Source organism: Podospora pseudopauciseta, chromosome 6 (assembly GCF_035222475.1).
Source record: "Podospora pseudopauciseta strain CBS 411.78 chromosome 6, whole genome shotgun sequence".
NCBI classification, from domain to species: domain Eukaryota; kingdom Fungi; phylum Ascomycota; class Sordariomycetes; order Sordariales; family Podosporaceae; genus Podospora; species Podospora pseudopauciseta.
In genome coordinates, this window is record NC_085895.1 from 1,228,865 (window position 1) to 1,251,146 (window position 22,282).

Here is a 22,282-nt window from a genome sequence, read left to right on the forward strand (position 1 = left end):
CGCATTACGATTACCTACAGGCAACCCTAACCTAACCGCATTTCACCTGTCCCTGAGCGAGAGAACCCATCAAACCCGCCCTACCTCCCATCCGAGAGTTTTATCCCCCGACGCTGCCGAATTCCATATTTGACTCGAATCTACACAATACCCACAGAAAGACAGATAGATCATCAACCGCCCAGCATGTCGAGTAACAGGAATTACGACTTTTTGGTATGGCAAAACCCCCCTATTTCCACGATACAACAACAATCACACTCCCCGGGAACTTCGGTTTTCCCGCCCCCCTCCCATCTCTCGCGGGACCCAACCAAGATGCTGACAGCGTTTTATGTGTCTGTTTATAGATCAAGCTCCTGCTGATTGGAGACTCGGGCGTGGGCAAGTCCTGCTGCCTCCTCCGCTTTTCGGAGGACTCGTTCACACCCTCGTTCATCACGACGATCGGCATCGACTTCAAGATCAGGACGATCGAGCTGGACGGCAAGCGCGTGAAGCTTCAGATTTGGGATACGGCCGGTCAGGAGCGGTTCAGGACGATCACGACGGCGTATTATAGGGGCGCGATGGGTATTTTGTTGGTGTATGATGTGACGGATGAAAGGTCGTTCAACAGTAGGTTACCCCCTTTCCTCCCTTCTGTTTGATACGGTATGCTGATGACATGGGGTAGACATCCGCACTTGGTTCGCCAACGTCGAGCAACACGCCACCGAGGGCGTCAACAAGATTCTGATTGGCAACAAGTGCGACTGGGAAGAGAAGCGGGTGGTGTCGACTGAACGGGGCCAGGCGCTCGCGGACGAGCTGGGGATCCCGTTTTTGGAGGTGTCGGCCAAGACGAATGAGAATATCGAAAAGGCCTTTTACAGCCTGGCGGCGGATATCAAGAAGAGGATCATCGATACGAGCAAGACGGAGCAAGGGAGTGCAGGGGCGTCGACGGGGGTTAATGTTGGGGGCCAGACTTCGGGTGATAAGGGGGGTGGTTGCTGCTAATGGAGGGGAGGGGTAGGGTATGAGAGACCATAAACACCGTTGCAAAAGGGAAGGGAGTGGTTGATACAGGGTTGTATTGGTTTTATTTTGCTGGGTGACCTTTTTTATTTATTTTTCATCGGGATGCTTGCTGCTGGCGATTATGATTGGGGGTATGAAGGGGGGATATGGAGGGGGCGGAGGAAGGTAAAGCATACGCGATGGGTTGATAACAATGGGTAGGGCAAATGCAAATATTTAGGGTGTTTCTATTTTTATTTTTATTTTTGAGAGAGAGACAGTTTTTATTTTATTTTTTTCCAATGAAAGGCAAGAGATGATAAGATGATGAGGATGATGCGAGAGTGAGATGTTGTGTGTGAATCTTGTGAGAGACATTGAGTGTTGAAGTGAGCGGGTAGGTAAGGGAGAAGGGGAGCAAGAGATGGGGATGAAGGACTGGGAAGGGCAGAAGTAGGAGGACAGAGTATGTACAACATGAATGTTGTGTTTTCGTTTCGTGCAAAATGCCAAATGACTCCTTTTACCTACGGAGCGGGAAGAAAAGTCGTGGTTGGGGGTGGTTAACGGGACAGCTATTGAAAATGAGCTGATGAAAGAGACGACAATGTTTTTCAGCAGTGTGATCAGGTAGGTGTGTGCTTGTTAAGTATGGGAGAGGAATTTTGTGGTTCGGCTTTGTTGACGAGAGTTTGCTTCGCCGGGGTAGGAATAGGCAAAAGGGGGAAGAGACTGGGCGGTGTTATGGTTTTGTTGCGGTCAAAAAGGGGGTGGCCGTTCACCGAGTTCACAGACAAAATAGTCTTCAGATAATTCAAAAAGATCACAGCTGCAGCATCAAGGGAAACATCAAGAACAAGGAAACCCATTCAAAAAGTGGAGGGACAGGAGCGTAGATGTCACCCTGCTAGTAGCCATCTGAATTCGAACCCTGCTCAAGTTAACAACAACAACAACAACAACAACAGCAGCAGCAGCAGCAGCAGCAGCAGCAGCAGCAGCAGCAACATCACCAACCAACCAAACAACAAACAAGCAAAACATCCATGCCAGTAAGCAAAAATAAACTTGGAGAAGAAGAGCTAGGGCAAAAATTGGACGCACCGGGGTTCGAACCCGGGACCTTCACATGGAGCATGGTTGTAATGATAGTCACCACCTTTCGACCACTTCAGGAGCAATGTAGGGAAAGCAACAGGCATTAATTAATGCAAATGAGACGTCGTAACCACTTGACCATACGCCCTGTCTTTGTGGTTTATGTGGTCCCGGCGACGTTGCTATAGCAGGGGGGGGGGACTTTGGATGGAAGGAGCAAACTTGGTGAGCTGGGAGGGGAGGAGCGGGTATCTGCGGTTGTCTGTGGGTTTGGGATGGGGCTTTCTTGGGATTGTGGTGAGGGATATGGGGTGGTTTTGGTTGGATGGTGTTGTTGGTGTTTGTGTTATTGTCTTCGACCAGGATGCTCAACAACTTATTCGCTAACCAAGAAAGTCTATTATGTCTATCCCTCTCTCTTCATACATCCCTTACCCGGAATTATCATCATTGTAGGGCAAAAAAAACAAGACAAGACAAAACGAAAGGGCGCATTGGGGTTCGAACCTAGGTCACTTTTGCTGAACAAACCCTCTCCCCAAACCGATGGCCCAATTCTTGTAGGGCGATCAAAGAGGTAGACCAGTGTCTGCATAGAGATCTTGCCTGCTAGACCATGAGCCGCTTGTTTTTTGTTGGGATACGATATCGTTGGGCGTGCTTGGCAGGTAGGCAGATACCCGTGGCAGGTTGCTTGTCTAGAGGGGCAAAGGGGAGAGCCAATGGTTGTGTCTTTGGCAAGGATCACAATGGCCAGAGAGATGATGATGATATGTCGAGTTCAGGTTGTAAGGCCTTCTGTCTTTTCTGGAGAGCCTTCACGAACACGAGCATGAGTGTCGACTGTCACGTCTCCTTAGCCTATGGCAGCCAAACTACCTAGGTAAGGAGGTGTTCAGAGTGATAAGTGGGCGAACAGGAAGCAGCAGGAGGTTTGGTCAAGATATTGTTCAGTGACGCTTTTGGACGATACAATCAATGACAGCATTCCATCTGGAGGGACCAGCGACTACAAAAAAGTTGGGAAGCAAAAAAGAGATTGAGAAAAAGAGGAAACCCGAGATGACTTCAAAAATGGACGTACCGGGGTTTGAACCCGGGACCCTCTCATGCCAAGATCCCGCTGCCCAAATCCTGCGTGCATCCCGTCCTGTCTAGGGGTGGGGATTTATTAGGCCGGCAGGGAGGGCAGCAAGTGCGAATGAGAAGTCCTACCACTAGACTATACGCCCTTTGAAGTTGCTGGAAGTAGGAGGGATGGAGGATGTATATAAAGCGTAATGGTCTGTGTTTGCCCATGACGTGGAAAATCTCACTGTACAGACAGCAGTATGTATTTGCCAGTTGGACCTGGGCAGGATGTGATCATATGGTTTGAACCGCTCTATCACACGGGTGATGTCAAGAATGAGGTGCTTTGACACAGCTCAATATCATTCCAATGCTCGTCTTCATCGATCCTTCAAGAATCAGGCAGCCTCAAAAATTCTCATTCCGTCTCTTGGTCTTTACCAGCCGCGCCCCCAAGTCTCATCCTCAGGATCTACCGTGCATGACATGCACACTCACACCCAAAGCCTTGATTTGTGTGCTGTACTTGTGATGACCTCGGCTTATATCCACCCCCCGTTTCATCGACCGTGTGAAAGACGACGGGATGTTAGCTGTGCAAGTTTTATGGTTAATGGGTGGGTTTGTTTCCTCATCCCATCTCCATCACCGAGATTCCCAAATACTCCCATCCGGCAGCCGGTAACGGTACCAGCCGTGAGATGTGCCTTAATTTGAAGTGAAAAGGTGGCAGCCGAGTGTATATCATCTCGGCTGGCCCTCAATGTTTGGTGTTTGAGGGCCTCTTTCATTCTGTGCTGCTCGATTCTTTTTCACTTACGCTGCACTTACGCTCTTTTCTAACTTTTCGACATCAGAGGTATGTTGATCTCCCTTTGGCTTGGAGATATGTACTGATTGAGACCTTCTAGCTGTGCTCCTTCCATTCTTTGACATTCCTTACACACCATTGTTTGCAGGCAGACTTTCAAAGAAACCACCCACCATGAAGACCACAGTTTTATTTCTATCCGTTGGCCTGGCGTCAGCCCAGGTTTTGAATAACTCCACTGGTGTTTTCAGTAATTCCACCAGCAGCTTTGCCTCGCCCAATGTGGATATCAACAACTTTAACCTCGGTGGACAGGTGGATTTCAACAGCTTGGACGTCAACGGCCTAAACCTAGGCAATATCGATCTCGGTAACCAAGATGAGATCGTTGATGCTATCCTGGCTATGCTTAGCGGATTCTGTTTGGGTGGGCAGTTCAACCGCAATAATATCCTGGGGTTTGGCTTCAACAATGATATCGATCTATTCTTCCAGCTTGCTCAGCTGCAACAATTCCAGCAGCTTGGCTTCCTCAATCTGGGAGGTGTGCAAAATCTGTTCAGCAAGGGGAAGGTACTTGGGGGGTTCAACCTAGGTCCGCATACTTTTTTTCCCAAAACCAGGTGAAGCTTTTGCTGACCATGTCGTCAGGCCTCTTCAAACGAGAAATTGCTGATGCCAGGAAGACCATGAAGCGAACCGTACTTCGCCGTGGACGGTATGCCAAACGTCAGTCGTGTGCTCAAGGGGCTGGATCAGGCGCCATTGGTTCGGGCGTTGGTGGTCAGGAAGAAGCTGCTTTCACAATTGCGACAGCTGAGAACCCGCCATTGGAGACAGCTACTGCGACGGCGGCGGCAGACTTCACGATCGCCACCGCTGATCCTGGAGTTGATGATCTTGTTGAGTCCGTTGACTCGGCCGATTTTGAGGCAGTTTTCAGCATCGCCACAGCAAACCCAGATGTTGTCGTTGGTGCCGCCAATGATATCTATGCGTCATCCGCCGGTGTTGCTACTGCCATTCCTGCTGTTGATTCAGCTTCAGCAGTTGTTCAAGCCTTTGCTACGATCACCGCTGAGGCAGTAGCAGCTCCTGCTTCCGTTGTTGTTCCAGCCGCAGCTGAGACCGCTATTCCGGCTGTTGCTGTTGAGGAAGTTGAGGAGGCTGAGGAGGTCGATGTGGAGGACGCTGTCGATAACCTGTCAGACCTCACCCGTTAAGTGATGAACGGCACGGGAACAGCTCAGGGGTTTCTGAATGGAGGAGCTCAACCTTGTTGCGGGAGCTGCCCCTGTTCGGGTCGTCCCAACAACTTAGTGACGGTAAGCCAGTTGGGTCAAGAACAGGAGTCTGCTCTAAACATCCGATGAGCTTCCGGATGAAAGGCCGGGGTTGCAAACATATGAGTGAGTGGGGTCTGGGAGGGAGCAAAGTCCGGTCCTTGGCTGTCAGGAATGGCTGGGGGTGCGGCAGATGCCGGGGTCGACCCCAAGATACTTTTTCTTTTGTTAGGGTTTCTTCAGACCGATCGTGATAATGTAATTAGATCGGGCTATCTCTATGATGAGTATAAACTTGAGATGAATCTGTTACTGGTGCTGGAGGGGGTTGGAGTTGCTGGAACATACCTGATGATTGATGATCTCGTGGTTCTAATTTGGGGAGGTCACACTGCTTTGCCATCTTCAGATGGAGTACCTGCATTGCTCCGCATGCTGTGCCTGTTCGTAGCTGTCATCGCAAGACGTCGTGCAATCCTGTGATGGCGTGCTGTCTGTCAGGAGCCCACTTCTTCAGCCGGAACCCGCACAGATCCGGTGGCCAAGGCATCCAAGTCAGGTGAAGAAATTCAAGCGAGGCCATTCCCATGTTGGAAAAAGAGCAATGCCATGGATTTGGCTGCTTCAAAGTGTGCCATCTGCGACATCTATTGTGTGTCTCCGCATGAGCGCTCGGTCCCGTCGTTGCAAGTGCACGGCTTCAAGATGGGATCCAACCAATCAGCAGCCCCAATCACCCCCCTGGACGCCTGGGCGGGGGTCTTGGAATCGGTGGGTGCCACCCCCAGGCACCCCTAAGGCACCCGGCTGTAACGTTAACAGGGGCTTCCCGCTAATCGGCTTCAGACCTTTGAGCCTCTCCCGCCCCAGAGGACCCGCTATTTAGCCACTTCTCGCCAAACAAGTGCCGGAATTGGGGGGGCAATTGAGGCTTGCCAGGCTTGAAACACCGCAACAGCTCTCGGCATCGGATGGGTTCAACTAAGGCAAGCTTAATCGCTTGATCGCTTAATCACCGACTGTTACCTTTCCCTTCGGCTGAACACCAATGTACTCCTTGTCAGTGTGATGGACTGAGAGAGAACCTCGACGGCCAGCTTGGCTATCCCTTCGTTGCGGGCGGCCGTGAAGGGGTCAAGTCCCAGGTCCTCAATCCATTCGATCGAGAAGGTCTGGTCTAGTATAGGCTGCTCATGTTTTCATCTGTTTTGTAAAATCCCCGAGCCCTGCTAACGGCATACAGGAGGGCCACTGTCATGTTGGAACACCCGGTTCCCGAATTTGGCTCTATTCTTCTCCCAGGAGCACATGGCTCCTCGAAACACTCGAAACGAGCAGCTCATCCTCAGCGGTGATCAGGAATGGCCACCGAGCGTCTTCCCGCGACCTCCTGGACATCAGATGGTACCTGTGCTTCCCCCACAAAATGGCCTCGACCTGGGGGTATCCCGTCACTGGGCGCCCTCCCACCCCCACTCAGGAGCTAGTGTAGAGAGCACCTAGTCCCTTGATATCCGAATGCCACCAACCAGTCTTTGGTGTTTCTCTTGGCAGCAAAACAGTCCCAGATGGCCTCGGTCATAGAGCTTTCCGTACCATGACGTTGCTGCAGGTGCCGAGTGTTCTCGACTACCCTCCCTCCTGTGCAGGGCACATCCCCGTCTCGGGGAATTTGTTGCTGCTGTGCCTGGGTTGCCTTGACTTTCTCGGTTCTTTGGTTCCGCCTCAACATCGTCAACACATCCCGGCACATCCTGGCCTGCCCTGCCTGTGGTGTTTTATCCATCCGCCTCCGTCCAGTGACACCTGTCGCCTGATACGCTTCGGATGAGTGCGTGCTCTCATCCCGAACATCACGGCGTCTCCCTGAAATCCTTGGCAAGCAACTCCTGCTCCCATCTTTGCCATCATCGTTGCCTCTGGTCCTTGGCACGTTCGAGCCACCATATAAGGTGACCTGATCACCCGTCCTGTCCTGACTTTTTGTTTCTTCATCCCATTCACAACTCCAGCTTTCCAAGGCCCGTTCGCCATCTTCTTTCTGTCATTCATTCTTCAGAGGTATGTCCGCCAAACAATCATCTAAACGAAACACTTGGTGTCGAGGCTAACCTGGTCAACAATAGCTGTGCTCGCTGTTCGCTTCATTCCTTCAATCTTTGAACATTTTTGAGCTGTGCTCTTAAACTTTATAATCCTTTAATCTCTTTGTTCGCAAGTCGTTCTCTTAACAACAAAAACATCAGTCAAAATGAAGTTCTTCACCGTCATCGTCTCTACCCTCGCCGCCATGGTTGCCGCTGCTCCTGCCACTGCTCCCGCCAGCACTGAGGTTGACAAGCGTGCCTTCGCTTTCGATATCAATGCCTTCAACGGCCTCAAGGGCTTCAACCAGGTCAACCTCAACTACCTCCTCAACATCAACTCTCTGCAGATTGGTCTCCTCGGCAACCTCGCCAACGTCAACAACTTCAACATCTTGCAATTCCAGGGTCTCTTTGCTCAGCAGAAGTTTGATCTTCAGGCTCTCCTTCAGCTCCAGCAGCTCCACACCTTCCTCCAGATCCACCAGCTCGGTGTTCTCAACGGCTTTGATCTCAAGGGCCTCCAGCTCCAGCAGCTCCAGCTCGGTCTCCTCAACAACGTTGGCCTGCTCGATCTCCAGCAGTTCATCTCCCCCAACGTCATTGGCCAGGTCACCACTATTGGCAACTCAGGTGAGTAACTTTTTTTTATCACATGCACAGACCTCGGCCCAATACATCGTCTTGTTTTGTCGGCAAACGTGTGTGTTCACACGAGACCCCAAGCCCCGGTTGCCTTCACCCCCAACCTGCCAGTGTCTGGTTCGTCTCCCGGTGTTGCCGCTCCGAGCCCCAGCGTTGCCCCTTCCGGTGGCGAGGGCCCGAATGTGGTCACTGCGGAAGAGCAAGATGCTCAGGAGGGCCGGAGCAACCTCGACTAGAGGGCTACTTAGGTGCCAAACGACGCCGACACACCCATCGCATCCGCCTCAGCAAATGCCCCCCTTTTTCGGACCCATTGGCTAATTCTGGATTTTTCTTGCACAAAAAGTCCGCCTCCCTGTCAAAGAGTAAACGGCGACCATGATGAAAACGTAATGCAACACCATCTACCATCCACCTCCACCACCCCCATCAAAAACATGACGAGAAACACCACTACAACCCACGAACCGACTTCCTCCTCTCATCCACCGGGGGGCAGGGGGGGAAACGACAGCTTTACGACCCAGCGATAATGACGACAAAAACGTGGGAATGGAGATAGGCAAATCAGCAGCAGTGTGATGTCAGCGGAATTTCCTCTTTTTTCTTTTTTTTTTTTTTTTCCCTACGTGGAAAGTTGAGGGGGATTTTCCAACGACGAGAAACTAGTTGATAGAATCAATCTCTATTTCTTCACACTTTGTTTTTGTTTTTTGCCTATCTCCTGGTGGATTTCTTTTCTCGTCAGCTTAATACTTTTTCTCTCTCCTCTGTTTCTGGTGTGTTTGCGGTAGATTTAGCTTTTCTTTTTTCTTCTTTTTTTTTTGCTTGGATTCATGACACAGTACGATGATGGTATTTTATTTCTTTTGTTCTTTTGTATGACAGACGACGAAAAGAGAGGGGAGAGGGAGAGGGGGAGGTATATATGGGACAAACAGGGGTAGAATGTGATGAATGTAAATGCAATGGGGGGAAGGAAGATTGGTGGGGAAAGCTGGGATGGATACATAGTTGTTGAGTTGTGGGGGGAATATCAACCGGATTGGTTTTTCCTGGACGTGATGACTGTTTCGTTTTGATTGTGATTGTGATTATTGGTTTTGATCATGTTCTTTTGGGCAGGTATTTTGGGGGTAGTGATGGATTTGACTTTTTTTTTTTTTTTTTGGATGATAAAACGTGAACTGAAAGAGTGGGAACCGCATGATGAATGAACGGGACGTTGTGGAGCTGGATTTGAGCTGCTGTTTCTTGGGAAGGGGTGGTGAGGTTGTGACGGTTGGTGTTGGATCGACGGGTGGGGGTAAGGGGGTGATGAGAACGGGAATGGATGCCAAGAAGATGGAATGAACAAGTTTGTTGCTACCTTTCTGGGCTGTCACGTGAGGATGGGATGGTGGGTTAGGTATGAGTAGGAATGAATCGAGCTTGGTAAACGGATTGGTCATTTTTGAGAGGATGATACGTGAGGCATGTGGTGGGTAGGGGTGATAGGTCTACCTAGGCAGGTAGGTACGTAACGATCATAACGCAGATGTAGGGTTTTTTTATGGAAAAAAAAATGAAAAGAAAAATAAAGAAAATTGGTATGGGGTTTGTTTGGCAAATACTTGGAAATAACGGGACTGAGAGTAGGTACTTCGACTTGAGGATATATTGTGATGATTATTTGTTGTTTTCTGTGTGAAGCTCTTGTGGTGGAGGGGTATAGTGGATGGGGATGTTTTACCAAGAATAAGAATCAGGTAAAGAAAGGACCAAAACTTGGGAACCAAATACAGTTTGGATGGGGAAAGTGCGAGGGGCGCGCCGGGGGGGGTTCGGACTATATGGCAGGTTGATGTCATGAAACTTGTGGTTGGATCAGGTAACGTACCTTGTGCAGTATATGCAGCGCACGTGTGTGTGTGTGTCGCTCGGTGTTGGAGGAAGGAATATCATACCTGCGGGTGAGTTGGGTGTTCACCGCCCATTGATCTTTTGGATCTCCATAGGTAGGAATCCGAGGGTAGTTGGACAAGGACAGTCCTTCGAGGTGTGGGTGAGTTTGGAGTCCGAGGAGGCTACACTTTTTCAAACTTTTCTTTTATTTGATTATGGCTATGGAAAATGATGATGTCAGAAATTTGGACTGTTTTGGAAAGCCTTCACTATAATACTGGAGAGAATTAGGACGGCTATGCCCCGGGAAAGTGTCTCATGGGCCTGCATTGCGGTTTTCTGATTGGAGTTGAAGATGTTCTGTGGGAGATTGTGGTCGGGCTGACTTCAACGGACGTTGATATATTTACAGTACGAGATATCTTCATTTTCCCGGACAAACGACATCGACATTACCGACCGTAAGCGGTTTATCTCGAAGTCTTGGTTTGTGTAGTTCCTTTTTGTCGTTTGGGGGTGCTTTCGTGTGTGAGTCAAGAAGAGATTAGAACATCGTGAGAAGTTGAGTCTCGGATTTTTCAAAAGTCTCGGTGCTGAACTGCGCAGCTGGACTTGAGGTGGTTGGGTTGATGTCTGTGGTGACGATGGAGGAATGATTCAGGGGTAAAAAAAGGGGTAGTATGGTCTCGGGTTAGGGTTCTTTCTCTCTGCACACAACTTTTGGACGTTCTTGTCTTTTGGACTTTGCCCTGCTAGTCTAACAGCGGATCTCATGGGCAAAGAAGGGTGTAAAAAAAGAGCCCCAAATGTCTATTTTGTGATCTTCACTGGCGAGAGGAATCCAGGAAAACCCTCCTTATTTCTTGTTCGTATCCTCACACACACAGCCTCGTCAGTGCCAAACTCCACACACAACCCTTCTGTGGATATTGTTTCTGAAACAAAACATTCGTAATCATTCGATCATCCAACTACTCCACGTATCCGTGCCTCGAGCACATTTTTTTCTCTTCTCTATCCCAACCTGATCCTCGGACACACGGAGGATGGAACGTGGCCTGTTGGTGATGAACACAGTTCATCTCACATCAGAAAATGCGGCCGCTCTTGCATGAGCTGAGCAGAAGTTGGTCAAGGTTTCACTGTTCTAGAATTTTTCTCGCAACAATAGCCAAACACTGCTTTCGGAGGGGTGCATACCAAGCTTTTGCCGAGACAGCATCGGATTGGGGACTGCTGCAGAGAAGAGAGTGGGAGTTGGTGGTGGGATGGATGGCTGAGCCAATACTTGCTCCAGTGGCGCGCTTCTGGCCGCGGGCGAAGCGGGGAGCGGAGCACGACTGCGGGAATATGTACATGGCGGCAACAATGGCAGTGGTGGTCACGGAAGGGGAGGCCGGCTTCGCGAATTTTTTTTGAATTTTTTTTGTTTCTTTTGTTGCTTGTTCAGCCCTGCCGGGACATCACACCCACCCACACACCCACACACCCACATACCCAATGTATGCAGGAGACCAGGTCTAGGCATGCGGCAGTCGTCCCATGGTACCACCAGAGGTTGAGGCTTAATCAACGCAGCTGCAGCAGCAATGTCAAGCCGTGATTGCGATGTGCTGGCTCGCTATTGATTTCCTGGGGAAGGCAACTCGCGTGTTCTGCAGGTGATTTTGCGAGCGAGGTCTGGATGTGAGTGCGAAGGTCGACTCTGCATGGAAGACTGCCGAATTGCCGAGCAGCAGATATTCCCAAAGTGACAGTGAATCTGCAGCTTTGTTTTTAGCCAAGAGCACCCTGCTTGCTGCTGAAGATGAGCGTTCGTATTCAGGAACGGGATTCGCTTGGCTAAAGCTTGTGAGGAAAAGCCATGATGATGTGCCGAAGGGACTGACGTGAGGAATGTGGTCATGAAGAATGGTCAGGCCACGGCCATGAGGATCCGAGTCTGTAACACCCTGGGGTAGCCTTGACACACTGGGTTGGGCCCGAAGCCAGACAAAAAGTTGAGAAAGAAATACGATGAATGTTTGCATATGAATGTTTTCCGTGTAGGCACATGTCACCAGGCGTGTGTAGTGGAAGGCATCCAATGGCATCATTGTGCTATCGGTATGCCAGCGCTAGGGAAGGGCTTGCAGGCATCCCCACCAAGTCTGCCCTAGCTGGACTTGGTGGCGCTGCGACCTAAGGCAGGCCAAACTCCGCAACTGTTTCCCCCCTGAAGACATCCACTGACCGCCTGTTGACACGAGGGCTCGCAGAGGGCATCCTCGTAGCTGTGGTAGTTTATGGTAGCGGCCGCAGTTGGCGTCAAGCAGAGGTTTTCGCTGTCATTTCCGGTGTTGCAGGTATGGGCTGCAGCATCAGAGCGCGAGCAGCCTAGACATTTCTGTTTCTGACGGATGTTTGTGCAAGCACTGAAAAAAGACCCGAATTCAGGCGGGCTCCCCTCCTCCCCGTTGGTGGCCTCGACCCTGGATTCGCACCATGCCCCGCTATGGATCAGCACTCAGCGCTCAGCGCCTCTCGCCGGATCTTGTTCATCCAGATTGCAGATTGCGTCGTCGTCGTCAGCAAGGAATTTACCCTCCAAGAAGAGCCAGGGTTCCAGATTCTCCAGGATTCTCCAGAGGAGAAAGCAGCATTTTATTCGAGCAGTTAAAGGGCTTTGTCAGGCCATCAGCCTTCCTTCTTTCCGACGCAGCTGCATATAAAGCGGAGCCATCGGACACATCGGCCCCAGCAATCGGTCGTGCAGCACTGCAGCAGGTCTTGCGCCCGCCGACTCGACGCCAATCGACGGGTTCGACACCGCAAATCCATCTGATCAGGGCACCCCCCTTTTGGCGACCCCCGGTCCTGGCTCCAGCGACTTGGCACACATACAATATCACCCATAGCCTCCCCCCACCCTTTCTCTTCTCCAACATATATTCCCCATCCTCTCGGCCTTGTCCGTCTGTCCGACCTCCCAGCTCGTTCGTCTTGCACCCAAACGACTTCCTCGCAGAAAAACAACCCTTGTGTTTGGTTCCGTTGCGCTTCGGCCCGGCCCCCTTACGTGCTACTCGAAACCTCGTGTTCACAGCCACCAAACAACCAAGCATCACGACGCACATATCGCATATAGGTCTCGCTTCGATATTTTTTACGACGATCCTGTCCAGGGGAAGAAGAAAAACGATCAAGCCACTTCTGGTTCTGAGGTCAGATATGAGCAGCTTGCCAGCCTGCTCTACTAAGCTGTTGTTGTTGTTGTTGCCCGTAGGAAGCACTGGCAACCGACACGTTCGATTTCTGGGACCGTGAATCACGCTTCGCAAAACAACACCTCCAGAACCACCATAACTACCATACAATATCCAAAGCAATGGCTACCTACTCCCCCGAATACTCGGATGACGAGTACGATTTCGACGAGGAGTACTTTGCGCAAACCTACAAGCCGCTCTCCAACCTCCCGACCCCTCCACCCTCGTCACGCGACTCCTTGATCGCTCACAGCCCGAGGTCTCTTTTTGAAGATGGAGGACTTGCTGATTCTGTCCTTTTCGGTATGTGGGCTTTCTCAGTGTTTGTTATTGTTTCGCAATTGGTTTCTAACGGCCCCGTTTCACAGGCCCCGCCGTCCACTTGGTAAACCTTGTGCCTCCAACGGCTTCTCTGGCTGTGCCGTCAGTCGCCCTTGTTCATGAGATTCTAGTCCGGGCTGATCTGCCAATGGACACCATCGGCCTTGCAGTTTGCATTTTGGATTCGCTCAGCTCCAAGTTTTCGCTCAATTGGAGGTTGCTCTGCCCGCTGGCACAGAGAGAGGCGCTCTCTGAGCTTCCCAAGCGGCACACGCTCCCGGTCAGTCCGGTGGGGATGGCCCAGCTACACATCGACTGTGTTGGTCCGGAGATTATCGTTCTGACCGCATTGATCATTGCCGTCAAGTTTCTGGAGGATTGCCAGGAGCCCACACAATACTACGCATCAGCATGGGGGAAGAACCAGTGGACTTGCGACCAAATCAATGTCACCGAAAGGTGCATCATGGAAAGCCTGGGCTACCGGATTCTCCCCTTGTGGGACCCCGTGTTGATTGGGAGTGTGGTTAAAGACATGGAGCGTGCTGGAAGGCAGGCGCTCTACCCTCCACAGCCCAGAAAAATCGACAAGCACCAGCGCTCCCAGAGCGAGGCCGTAACAGGCCTCGGTCTTCCCTTCACGCCGGCAGAAACGCCAGTGTTAGAGAACGGCCCCGCTGTTGTTGTCCCTTTGGTGGATGGAGGGAAAATGCACGTCACATTTGGCGGTGAAGGCGCGCCCGCACCAGACCTGCATCTGCCACGGGGAAAGCGAAAGACATTCCCCACGAGCGGGTGAAGGGCTAGGGAAACTTGGCTATGATTCATTGGGTCACTTTTTTGTTTTTGGGAGGGGGTGCCAACACATTGGTTTTTCTGTCAAGCATAGCACAGCGGGTTTTGCATAACACCTCCATCCAACAACACATCCAACAGCATTGCGAGAACGGCGGATATTGGACACAACAATGGGCCGGGCATATCACATTTACCAACCAACTTTTTACTGGCGCTTCGGATTACTCTTTTCGGCGTTTTTGATATTATTTTTTATTGTCAAGCGGTTCGGGCGCAGCAAAACTTCATTCTACGATACCACGACTGAATTGAAGAACTTTGTTTACGGGGGGGGAGGGGTGGGGAGGGGGGAAAGAGGGCGTATCATCAATGACATTAGGGGGACTAAACAACTACATGTATCTGAACTTTTTGTAATGTTTTGAAAGGCTCACAAGCAAATACGGAGTGAGACAGGGACATGATGCAAGGAGAGAGGAGGAGGAGGAAATCAATAACAGGATGGCGTGCTTGGCGCAGGGGGTGAGGTGGTTTGAAGCGGGGTTACTTGGGGTTGTTTTCCTCAAAACAACACAGAACATAAACATTGGAATAATATTCATGAGAGGGTATTATTATTACACTATTGACTATTATAATCTACGGAACCTGCTTTTCTTTTCTGCGTGCATCATCGGCCCGAACCAGCCATCTAACTATACAATCGATAATGTCCTTTGTAAAGCTGGAAGCTGAACTCCATTCCAATGGGCATAAACTCCACAACAACAGGCCTTTCCCCAGCCCCCCTCCCCGGGATATTTGTTGGTGAGAAGGTTTGCAGAGTACACGCTTTTGACTTTATAGCGTTACGTCAATCGCATGACAACCGCTCGCACGAATAATTTATTTTTCGCCTCGCTCAGGGCAAAACGCGCGCGCGGTTGGCAAGGTTAGGCCTGGGGTGTGATCGACGGGGAATCAACAGGGGTGGGAACGGAAGCAGAGACGTGAGCCGAGACCTAGACCCTGGGGGACGTCATTGCTGATGCCAAAAAAAAATAAGAATAGATTTGATCTGCGTTGGGAAGCACGTGACAGTTGTGGGAGGGGATGCGAGCGCGTCATGGGGTGGAAGGGTTTTTGAACCTGATAACTAATGGTCGAGGGCCGGGGCTGGGTTCGGAAGGGTTTAAAGGATGTTTCGAGGGTTTTGTGTGAAACCGAGGTTATCTTTGCAGACCTAACTACTGTCTCTTTGGGAGTTGAATATGACTTGGGTAGCAATGTTTCAGTTATCCAGACCATGAAGTGACCAGTGAGAGGGAAAATTCGAGAAATGAAGGGCTCGGGATGAGGGAGATGATGAAGTTGCTTTTCGGCTACTGGTATATATATATATATATATATATATATATATATATATATATATAAATACAATCGATGTGGCATAGAGACGTGACAGCCCAATGGCTGAGACTATGTATTTCAAAATGAATATTAAACTGAATACTTACCCAGGACATTTCTGCACTTGCTCCCAGCTTAGCTGTGCCTAGCAATGTCTCAATTCTCACTTGGCAGTTATCTTTACCAGAGACTCAACACTTGAGAAGAATCTCCACTTCAAAAAAATCTCAAAAATCAGTAGTTTCAAAAAGTGGTAAACATAACATTAGGTACCAGCAATGTTTATTGTCTAATCGGAACGATGAGGGGACAAAATAGGCAGTCAGTAGGCATTGCGCCCTTCACAACAGGGAGAGTACACATCTTGCCTTATCATCACATAAAGCGGCTCATAAAACCTATCATGCTGGACGAAACAACATCAATTAACCACCTCTCTCCAGCTAGTTGCAGAGTACCGTAGCTTAAAACACAAATTAATCCTCCCACACCTACCTGAACCAATCCAACCAACCCAACCAACCAACCTGCCAGATGGAATCCCCGTCTCAAACGGCCCTCCCAATCTCCATTTCATACATCATACACCACACCTCCCCCCATGAGAAAGAAAATCTCAGAGATTACATGCAAACAAAAACAAACGCCGACCCAATGCTGCCAACCCCCCCATAAAGCCAAAAAAGCTCACACACAATGCTCGCAAAAGGAAACCACTCCCCGCCCAACCATCCTCCCAAACAGCAAATCTCCCTACCACCCAACCCTTTTCCCACAATTTGATATCACAACGACCCCGCCCCTCCGATCCCCTCCCCTACCCCCTTCCTCGCAAACCGCCCAAACCCACTCTCCGGACTCATCTTCCCCTGCAACTGCCCCCCATCATTATCATCATCATCATCATCCTCATACGTCTCATCATCTTCCACCTGTGGCGGTGGTGGCAGCCTCTTATCCCCCTCCCTCTGCTTCCCCTTATCACCAGGCATCTCATCCCCAATCCCCAACCCCGTCGCCGCAACCGCCGTAACCGCAGACCCAGACCCCGACTTGTTCGAAACCGGACTCCTCATCCAGCTCCCAGTCATCCCGGTGTTCTTCCGTATCTGTATCCTCCTCGCCTCCCCCACCCCCACAGTCTTACTCCGTCTCAATCCGAACCCCCCCCGTCCACCACCCATCATCATCCCCTCCCCCGCCCCTGGCGCAGAAGTCGACGACGGCTCCGACGACCCCGGCGGTCCCACCATCATCTTCAGCGGTTTCTTCTTCCTGAAATTAACCCCGGACCCTCCCACCGCTCCGTCGTCAGAGTTATGCGCCGTGTTAGGAACGGAATTCCTCAACAAGCTCATCTCCCGTACCACATCCCCTAAACTTTCTTCTAGGGTTTTCATTTTTGCTAGCATGAGCCTGCTCATTCGATTGTTATCCCCTTGAGCGCTCTTGGATAGCATCGCCGTCGCCATGGCCATTTGTGTCGCGAAACTAGAGGGCACACCACTAAAGGTGCTCTCTTCGTCGTCTACTGTAACCGTGGCGTTGAGATCGGAGGAGCTCATCCGCCGGTGACGGTGGACATCTTGGGGATCTTGCTGGTGTTGGTGCTGTGTTGCTGGTCTTCGGGCAGGGATGTCAAGAGTCAGACCTGATCGGGTGGGAGCTGTTCGTGCCATGTCGCGGGGCGGGGCAATAGGGCGTGGCCGGGAGGAGGTCATGTAAAGAGAACGTCGAGGCGAGCGGTGGCCACCTCCTGAGATGGGTGTCATGATCGGGGTGTGTCGTCGGGATGGTAATTGTGGTGATCTGCCCATGGAAGCAGAGGAGGAACTATATGGCTGATGGTTCTCTGGGACGTAGAGGATTGTGTTAGTTGACAGTGTCCGGGTGTGCAGAGCGTTACGCCTTGACTGGCCGATACGAGGAGAGTCAGTTGACGGGAGCTCATCGTTGATGAAGCGGCTGGCAACAGGGGTTGTGAAATAATCTTCCTCCATTGCCTCGAGGTCGTGTCCATGACCGTCATCAATGGTGTTGGTCACATTATCCTCCTCTTCCTCATCATTCGTGACAAGCTCGTCATCTCCATCCGCATCGGTGTTCTCCTTCATCTCATGAGCATAATCTCTCCGGTGGACGCCATCGTGGTAATACTCGGGTGCCATGGGGTACGGGGCGTCAGAAACGAAATCTGCTGGATCGCTGGCCGCAGAACGAAGATCGGAATACTGCCGTGGGAACCTGGATGGACGTTCTCGATTCATACTCAGCCGTCGCCGCCAATCACCGGTCATCCTGCTGTCAATCGTCGAATAATTCTGCGGCGAGCGGAGGCCTCCGTCATTTTGGTCCATCCATGTGCGAATCGCATTCTGCGTCTTCCGTCGCTCATTCCTCCTTTGAGTCCTCAGCGTAGCTGTATCGGGAGCACGTCGAAATACTTCTTCCAATGCTCTGTCCTTCTGATAGCCGAGCACTGATTCCTCTCGCACTCGGACACTGGGGCTGAAGAATGCTGACCTGGTAGATGGATCGCCCAAAGAAAGCCCATGTGGGCGTCCACGACCGGGATTGTCGACGAGATCAGTAGCTTCGTAGATGTACGGCGCAAGGAAGTACTTCTCGTAGAAGAAAATGCAAAACAGCAGAGGGAAATGGGTGGCTTTGATCACCGCGCGGTTGAGCCACACGAACCGCTTGAGGGACATAAAATACCTGAGTGGCATCAACCCCCATGCAAAGATATTGGCGGGCGCAATATAAGAGAAGAGCGTATCGTTCTTCACCATGGAAATTGTGTTGATGGCGAAGAGAAACTGGTGCTCTTCGTTTGCGTTGGATGCAATTGACATGAAGGAGTTGGTCAGAACAGTGATGAGAATCGTCCTATCGAAAGTAAGTATCAGTTTTCCAGTTACCAGAGAGCGCCCACGTACACGATGACGAAGTGACAAATGATGAGGAACAAAGCCATCAAGGCCTTGCCCATCCAAGTGTACGAGTCCCACCTGCCGATTCGTTAGCCGTGTGGTCCGGAAATGTCGCTAAGGGATGTGTTTGTACTTACACCTCCCACGCGGCTGGTGTAAAGCCCATGAGGATCTGAAAGATCTTGTAGGCAAGCACATAAGGATCGTTGGTGTTCTTGGAAAGGGTAAAGAAGACAAAAAAGCCGCTACAGCACACCAATATGAGCACAAAAACAGCCGCCAAGTCGACTGCCATCAGCCGAAAGGCTATCAGGAGCTGCGAGAAATATTGGTAATGATCGAGAATGCTGAATATCCTCGGCAAGAGCAAGACCGCATTAGCAGCGAGGACATCGTAGGCATTTTCGTTCCATTTATGGGGTTCGAGAAGAAACACGCTGTAAATGCGCATGCAGTAGTAGACGATCAAAAGCAACAGGATACCCAGATCGAATATGTTCCAGAAGCTCATGATGTAGAGAGACAGGCCCTGCTCATTGAAGCCGACGATTTCGTCAAGCATAAAGCCAGCACTCCAAAACCAAAAAATCAACTCCAGGGAGGTGATTTTGCTCGATCTTCGGCTCAGAACGGCCAAGAAGAGCGCGATCAAGATGGCAAGGGAGCACGTGGAGAGTATTTGACGATATCGTGGGACCCGTAGCCGTGATAGTTTGAAAAGTGAAGCCGTTCGAGGATCATACAGGGTTACAAATCGCCGACCGGAAACGTGAGCAAGAGCCCGTCCCTGGTCCTCCTTCGCTTGCTGCTGCTGACTCAACAGCGGTGTCCTCACCGTACTCTGGCGCCGAGACTGATTGCTACCAACAGCACTCGACGAAGAGCCTTGACGGCGAAGCTGGTCCTCGGTGGAGTGAAAGCTGATGGCACCGTTCCAGATAGCCTCCAACTGCATCACTACCAGAGGATGAGAGAGGAAGTGCTTGGCTGAAGCTCGGATGGCAACCTCAAGGGTTGAAGTCCGCATAGTGGCCGGGCTAGACCTGGCGTGCTGGGGAAGTGGTCCTTGGGACCCCGGGATACCCTGGAGAGGATAGAAGTCGTAGGAGAGTGCGTCGATGAGCTCCCGCGTCGTGTACTCTTTCAATATTTTGAGTGCCAACAGCTCACACACTTTTGCTCTGGTGCTGCTTGTTCCGGCATTTCCTGGGTACAACTGCCCTTCCTTCCCGAATTGCAAGCAATTGGCCATCAGGGCGTAGAGAGTGCCCCGAGAAAAGTGCTGCGTCCGTATTTGTTGCTGCATTGGCCTGATGAGAAACTGCGAAACCTGCGGGGATCTCAGTTGATCCCATGTTAATGTTGTTTCGGTTCTAGCTTGTACAATGATGCGGATGGCATGGGTCATGCTGTATATAGGGAGTGAATCTAGGACAATCATTAATCGCTGCCTCCTTATGGTCATTGAGGCCGCATATACATACCCAAATGACCTGCAGAAAACAGGGGTAAGCCGATGGAGTGACTGCGCCCATCCTCGTCTTCTTCGGTCTGAACACCAGCAGCCTGGTAACGGGACGGCTGCCCGTTATCATGGTGAGACTCATTTTCTTCGTCGTCGTCATCATCGTCGGCCTCGGTGAAGTCAGCAGCGGCGTGACGATGCTGGCGATACTCGCCTAGCGAAGCGACCGAGGCGCGATGCATTCGATTGGTAGGCGCAAAACGTTGTTCTACGTCTGGACGGTGGCCCTCATCCTGTGAATTCTCGCCCCTGCCAAAGGGCCGCAGCAGAGCGGACAACATTCTCCAATCCGGGCTCGAAGTGCCCTGCTCGTTATTCGTAGCGCCCAAGCGCCATGGAAGTCGAAGGGTCGCGATATGTCGTCAAGGGATCGGTAAACTGGTGAAAGAGCGTCGAGGCTGCTGGAGGCAGATGTCGCACGCAGTTCAGTTCAGATCAGATGGATGCTCTAACAGAACATCTTGGCGCCGTCTCTAGACTGTCGCAAAAGACAAGACGAAAAGAGGGACACACGCGTGGACCGCGACTTGGGGTGGCCAAAAGTACAGATGAAAAGCCCCTGGGAGGAAGCCACAGCTGGGAATTGGGTGATACCGTGAAGCGACCCCCAGATTCTGGACTGATAAGGTCGTGTCAGAACTTGGGCACGCGGCGGGCACTGGCCTGATCCCTGCTCCTCAGATCTCCACAAAACCCGTCCGAGACTTGACGACGACTCCAGCTTCCAGCTCTGTCCTTCTTTTAATCAACAGAGAAGAAAAGAAGGGATGTCCTGTCCTCGTGCTCTTTTCTCCTATTTTCAAGGTTGCACCACCCGACCCGACTCGCTTCCCACCATCTGGATGTCTTTGGCGAATGGGCAAGCTCGGAGCACGCTGCAGAAGCGACCCCCGTTCCAGTTTCAACAACCACAACGAATCGCGGGGTCGAAAGTGGATTTCGCCGAGGCCAACATGAGGAGCTGCCTCGAAGCGGTCTGAGGGGCCGCCTCTCATCTTCAGCACTCCCACGGGCACCCACCTAGCGTCGTCGCCGGCCGAAGCTGAAGTTCGCCATCATCAACACATACACACCTCTTCTCCTTTCTTCTGACATTCCTGTCTCTATCTTATCATCGTGCATCAGAGAATGTCGCCATCGCCAGATCTGGACCCAGATGTTGGCCTCATGACCGCATCGTGACCAGCTCAGGGTCCTTGATGGAGGGGTAAGGTTACAGCGGGGCTCCTGCAAAACACCTGCACGCTGCGACCATGGGTGTTGGATCTTGTCCCGCGCGTCCACCGGCATGCTTTCTGACAAAGGCCACACAACCATCGGAAAGAAGTCGAAATAGCCAGGTCTGATAGCCAGCGTCTGACTCGCCTACCAGCCGCCGACGGTGGGGACTGGAGCCGATGCCGCAAGAACAAATGGGTCCGGCAGCGGCTTCTCTTCAGACATCTCCAAGGACAACAGGCTCACAAAGGTTCATCATCACTCTCATCAATAATATGACATTGTTCGGCAAGCTACGTCCCTCCGAAGCAGGCAGGCCGCGCCATGGCTTGACGAACCCTGCATATCCGGATACAGACAGCTACCTCAGCTTGCTTATAAGGATGCCATCTGCTGTGCGAGTATCGGCAGCATGGCTCTAAGGCAGATATCCTTCCACGGTGTGGCTGACTACAGAGTAATAGAGAATGTCGCAGCTCGGAACCGCTTGTCATAGCCTGCCGGTACAGAGTCCGTCTTTTGCATGCCCCACTCGGCGTCGGTTACCCCACACTATCGGCTCCGGGCACCTCTTGCAGCCCCACTACCAGCCGAACTCCAAAAAAGTTGTAAGTGGAGCTCTACAGCACAACTGAAGAATTCTTAAGCCCTCACTTGGACTCCTCTTCTACAACACAACGCAGATGGTCTGCTGGCGTAATTGGAAGCGCGTCTGACTACGAATCAGGAGGTTCCAGGTTCGAGCCCTGGGTGGATCGAATGGCAAAGGTTAAACATAACCTTTTTTCCGTTATCTATTTGTACACGCATCAGGGTGGTCGAGTTGTATCTAGTTCGAATCGAAATCACTTCTATTTTTTCACAAGCCTCTTTTCAAACAAAGCTGAGATGGGCAGACAACATGGAAATCTCCAAAAACACATGGCTCTCTCGGTAGAGTGTGAGTCGAGATCTGGGGCTGAAAAATCCGAT

At 51.2% G+C, this 22,282-nt stretch overlaps 5 protein-coding genes and 3 non-coding genes across 8 annotated transcripts; 5 read left to right on the forward strand and 3 right to left on the reverse strand.

The window, feature by feature from the left end:
* Positions 1–186: 186 nt before the first annotated feature.
* SEC4 (GTP-binding protein) lies at positions 187–1,334 on the forward strand (the record flags this gene model as incomplete). Its single annotated transcript, XM_062914448.1, has 3 exons — positions 187–216; positions 351–618; positions 677–1,334. 3 exons carry the CDS (start codon positions 187–189, stop codon positions 1,000–1,002), a joined length of 624 nt encoding a protein of 207 aa, XP_062762689.1. The 3' UTR covers positions 1,003–1,334.
* A 763-nt stretch (positions 1,335–2,097) lies between these two features.
* Positions 2,098–2,248, reverse strand: QC763_0091220. The gene is made up of 2 exons: positions 2,212–2,248; positions 2,098–2,133 (listed from the first exon to the last, which is right to left on the reverse strand). It is a non-coding gene; the product is annotated as a tRNA-Ala (tRNA).
* Positions 2,249–3,175: 927 nt separating this feature from the next.
* Positions 3,176–3,332, reverse strand: QC763_0091230. The gene is made up of 2 exons: positions 3,297–3,332; positions 3,176–3,211 (listed from the first exon to the last, which is right to left on the reverse strand). It is a non-coding gene; the product is annotated as a tRNA-Ala (tRNA).
* Positions 3,333–5,874: 2,542 nt separating this feature from the next.
* Positions 5,875–6,210, forward strand: QC763_0091240 (uncharacterized protein; the record flags this gene model as incomplete). Its single annotated transcript, XM_062906244.1, has 2 exons — positions 5,875–6,036; positions 6,112–6,210. 2 exons carry the CDS (start codon positions 5,875–5,877, stop codon positions 6,208–6,210), a joined length of 261 nt encoding a protein of 86 aa, XP_062762690.1.
* A 1,306-nt stretch (positions 6,211–7,516) lies between these two features.
* On the forward strand, positions 7,517–9,230 carry QC763_606060 (uncharacterized protein; the record flags this gene model as incomplete). The annotated part of the gene is given in 3 exon segments (XM_062914449.1): positions 7,517–7,982; positions 8,341–8,866; positions 8,875–9,230. Coding segments are annotated over 2 exon segments (489 nt in total). The 3' UTR covers positions 8,364–8,866; positions 8,875–9,230.
* A 2,885-nt stretch (positions 9,231–12,115) lies between these two features.
* Positions 12,116–14,582, forward strand: QC763_606070 (uncharacterized protein). The gene is made up of 2 exons (XM_062914450.1): positions 12,116–13,429; positions 13,495–14,582. The coding sequence occupies exons 1-2, from the start codon at positions 13,246–13,248 to the stop codon at positions 14,244–14,246; spliced, it is 936 nt and encodes a 311-aa protein (XP_062762692.1). The 5' UTR covers positions 12,116–13,245; the 3' UTR covers positions 14,247–14,582.
* Positions 14,583–16,419: 1,837 nt separating this feature from the next.
* QC763_606080 (uncharacterized protein) lies at positions 16,420–21,121 on the reverse strand (the record flags this gene model as incomplete). The annotated part of the gene is made up of 4 exons (XM_062914451.1): positions 20,052–21,121; positions 18,705–19,995; positions 18,574–18,645; positions 16,420–18,523 (listed from the first exon to the last, which is right to left on the reverse strand). Exons 1-4 carry the CDS (start codon positions 20,371–20,373, stop codon positions 16,420–16,422), a joined length of 3,789 nt encoding a protein of 1,262 aa, XP_062762693.1. The 5' UTR covers positions 20,374–21,121.
* Positions 21,122–21,995: 874 nt separating this feature from the next.
* QC763_0091280 lies at positions 21,996–22,068 on the forward strand. Its single transcript has one exon. It is a non-coding gene; the product is annotated as a tRNA-Arg (tRNA).
* Positions 22,069–22,282: the final 214 nt, after the last annotated feature.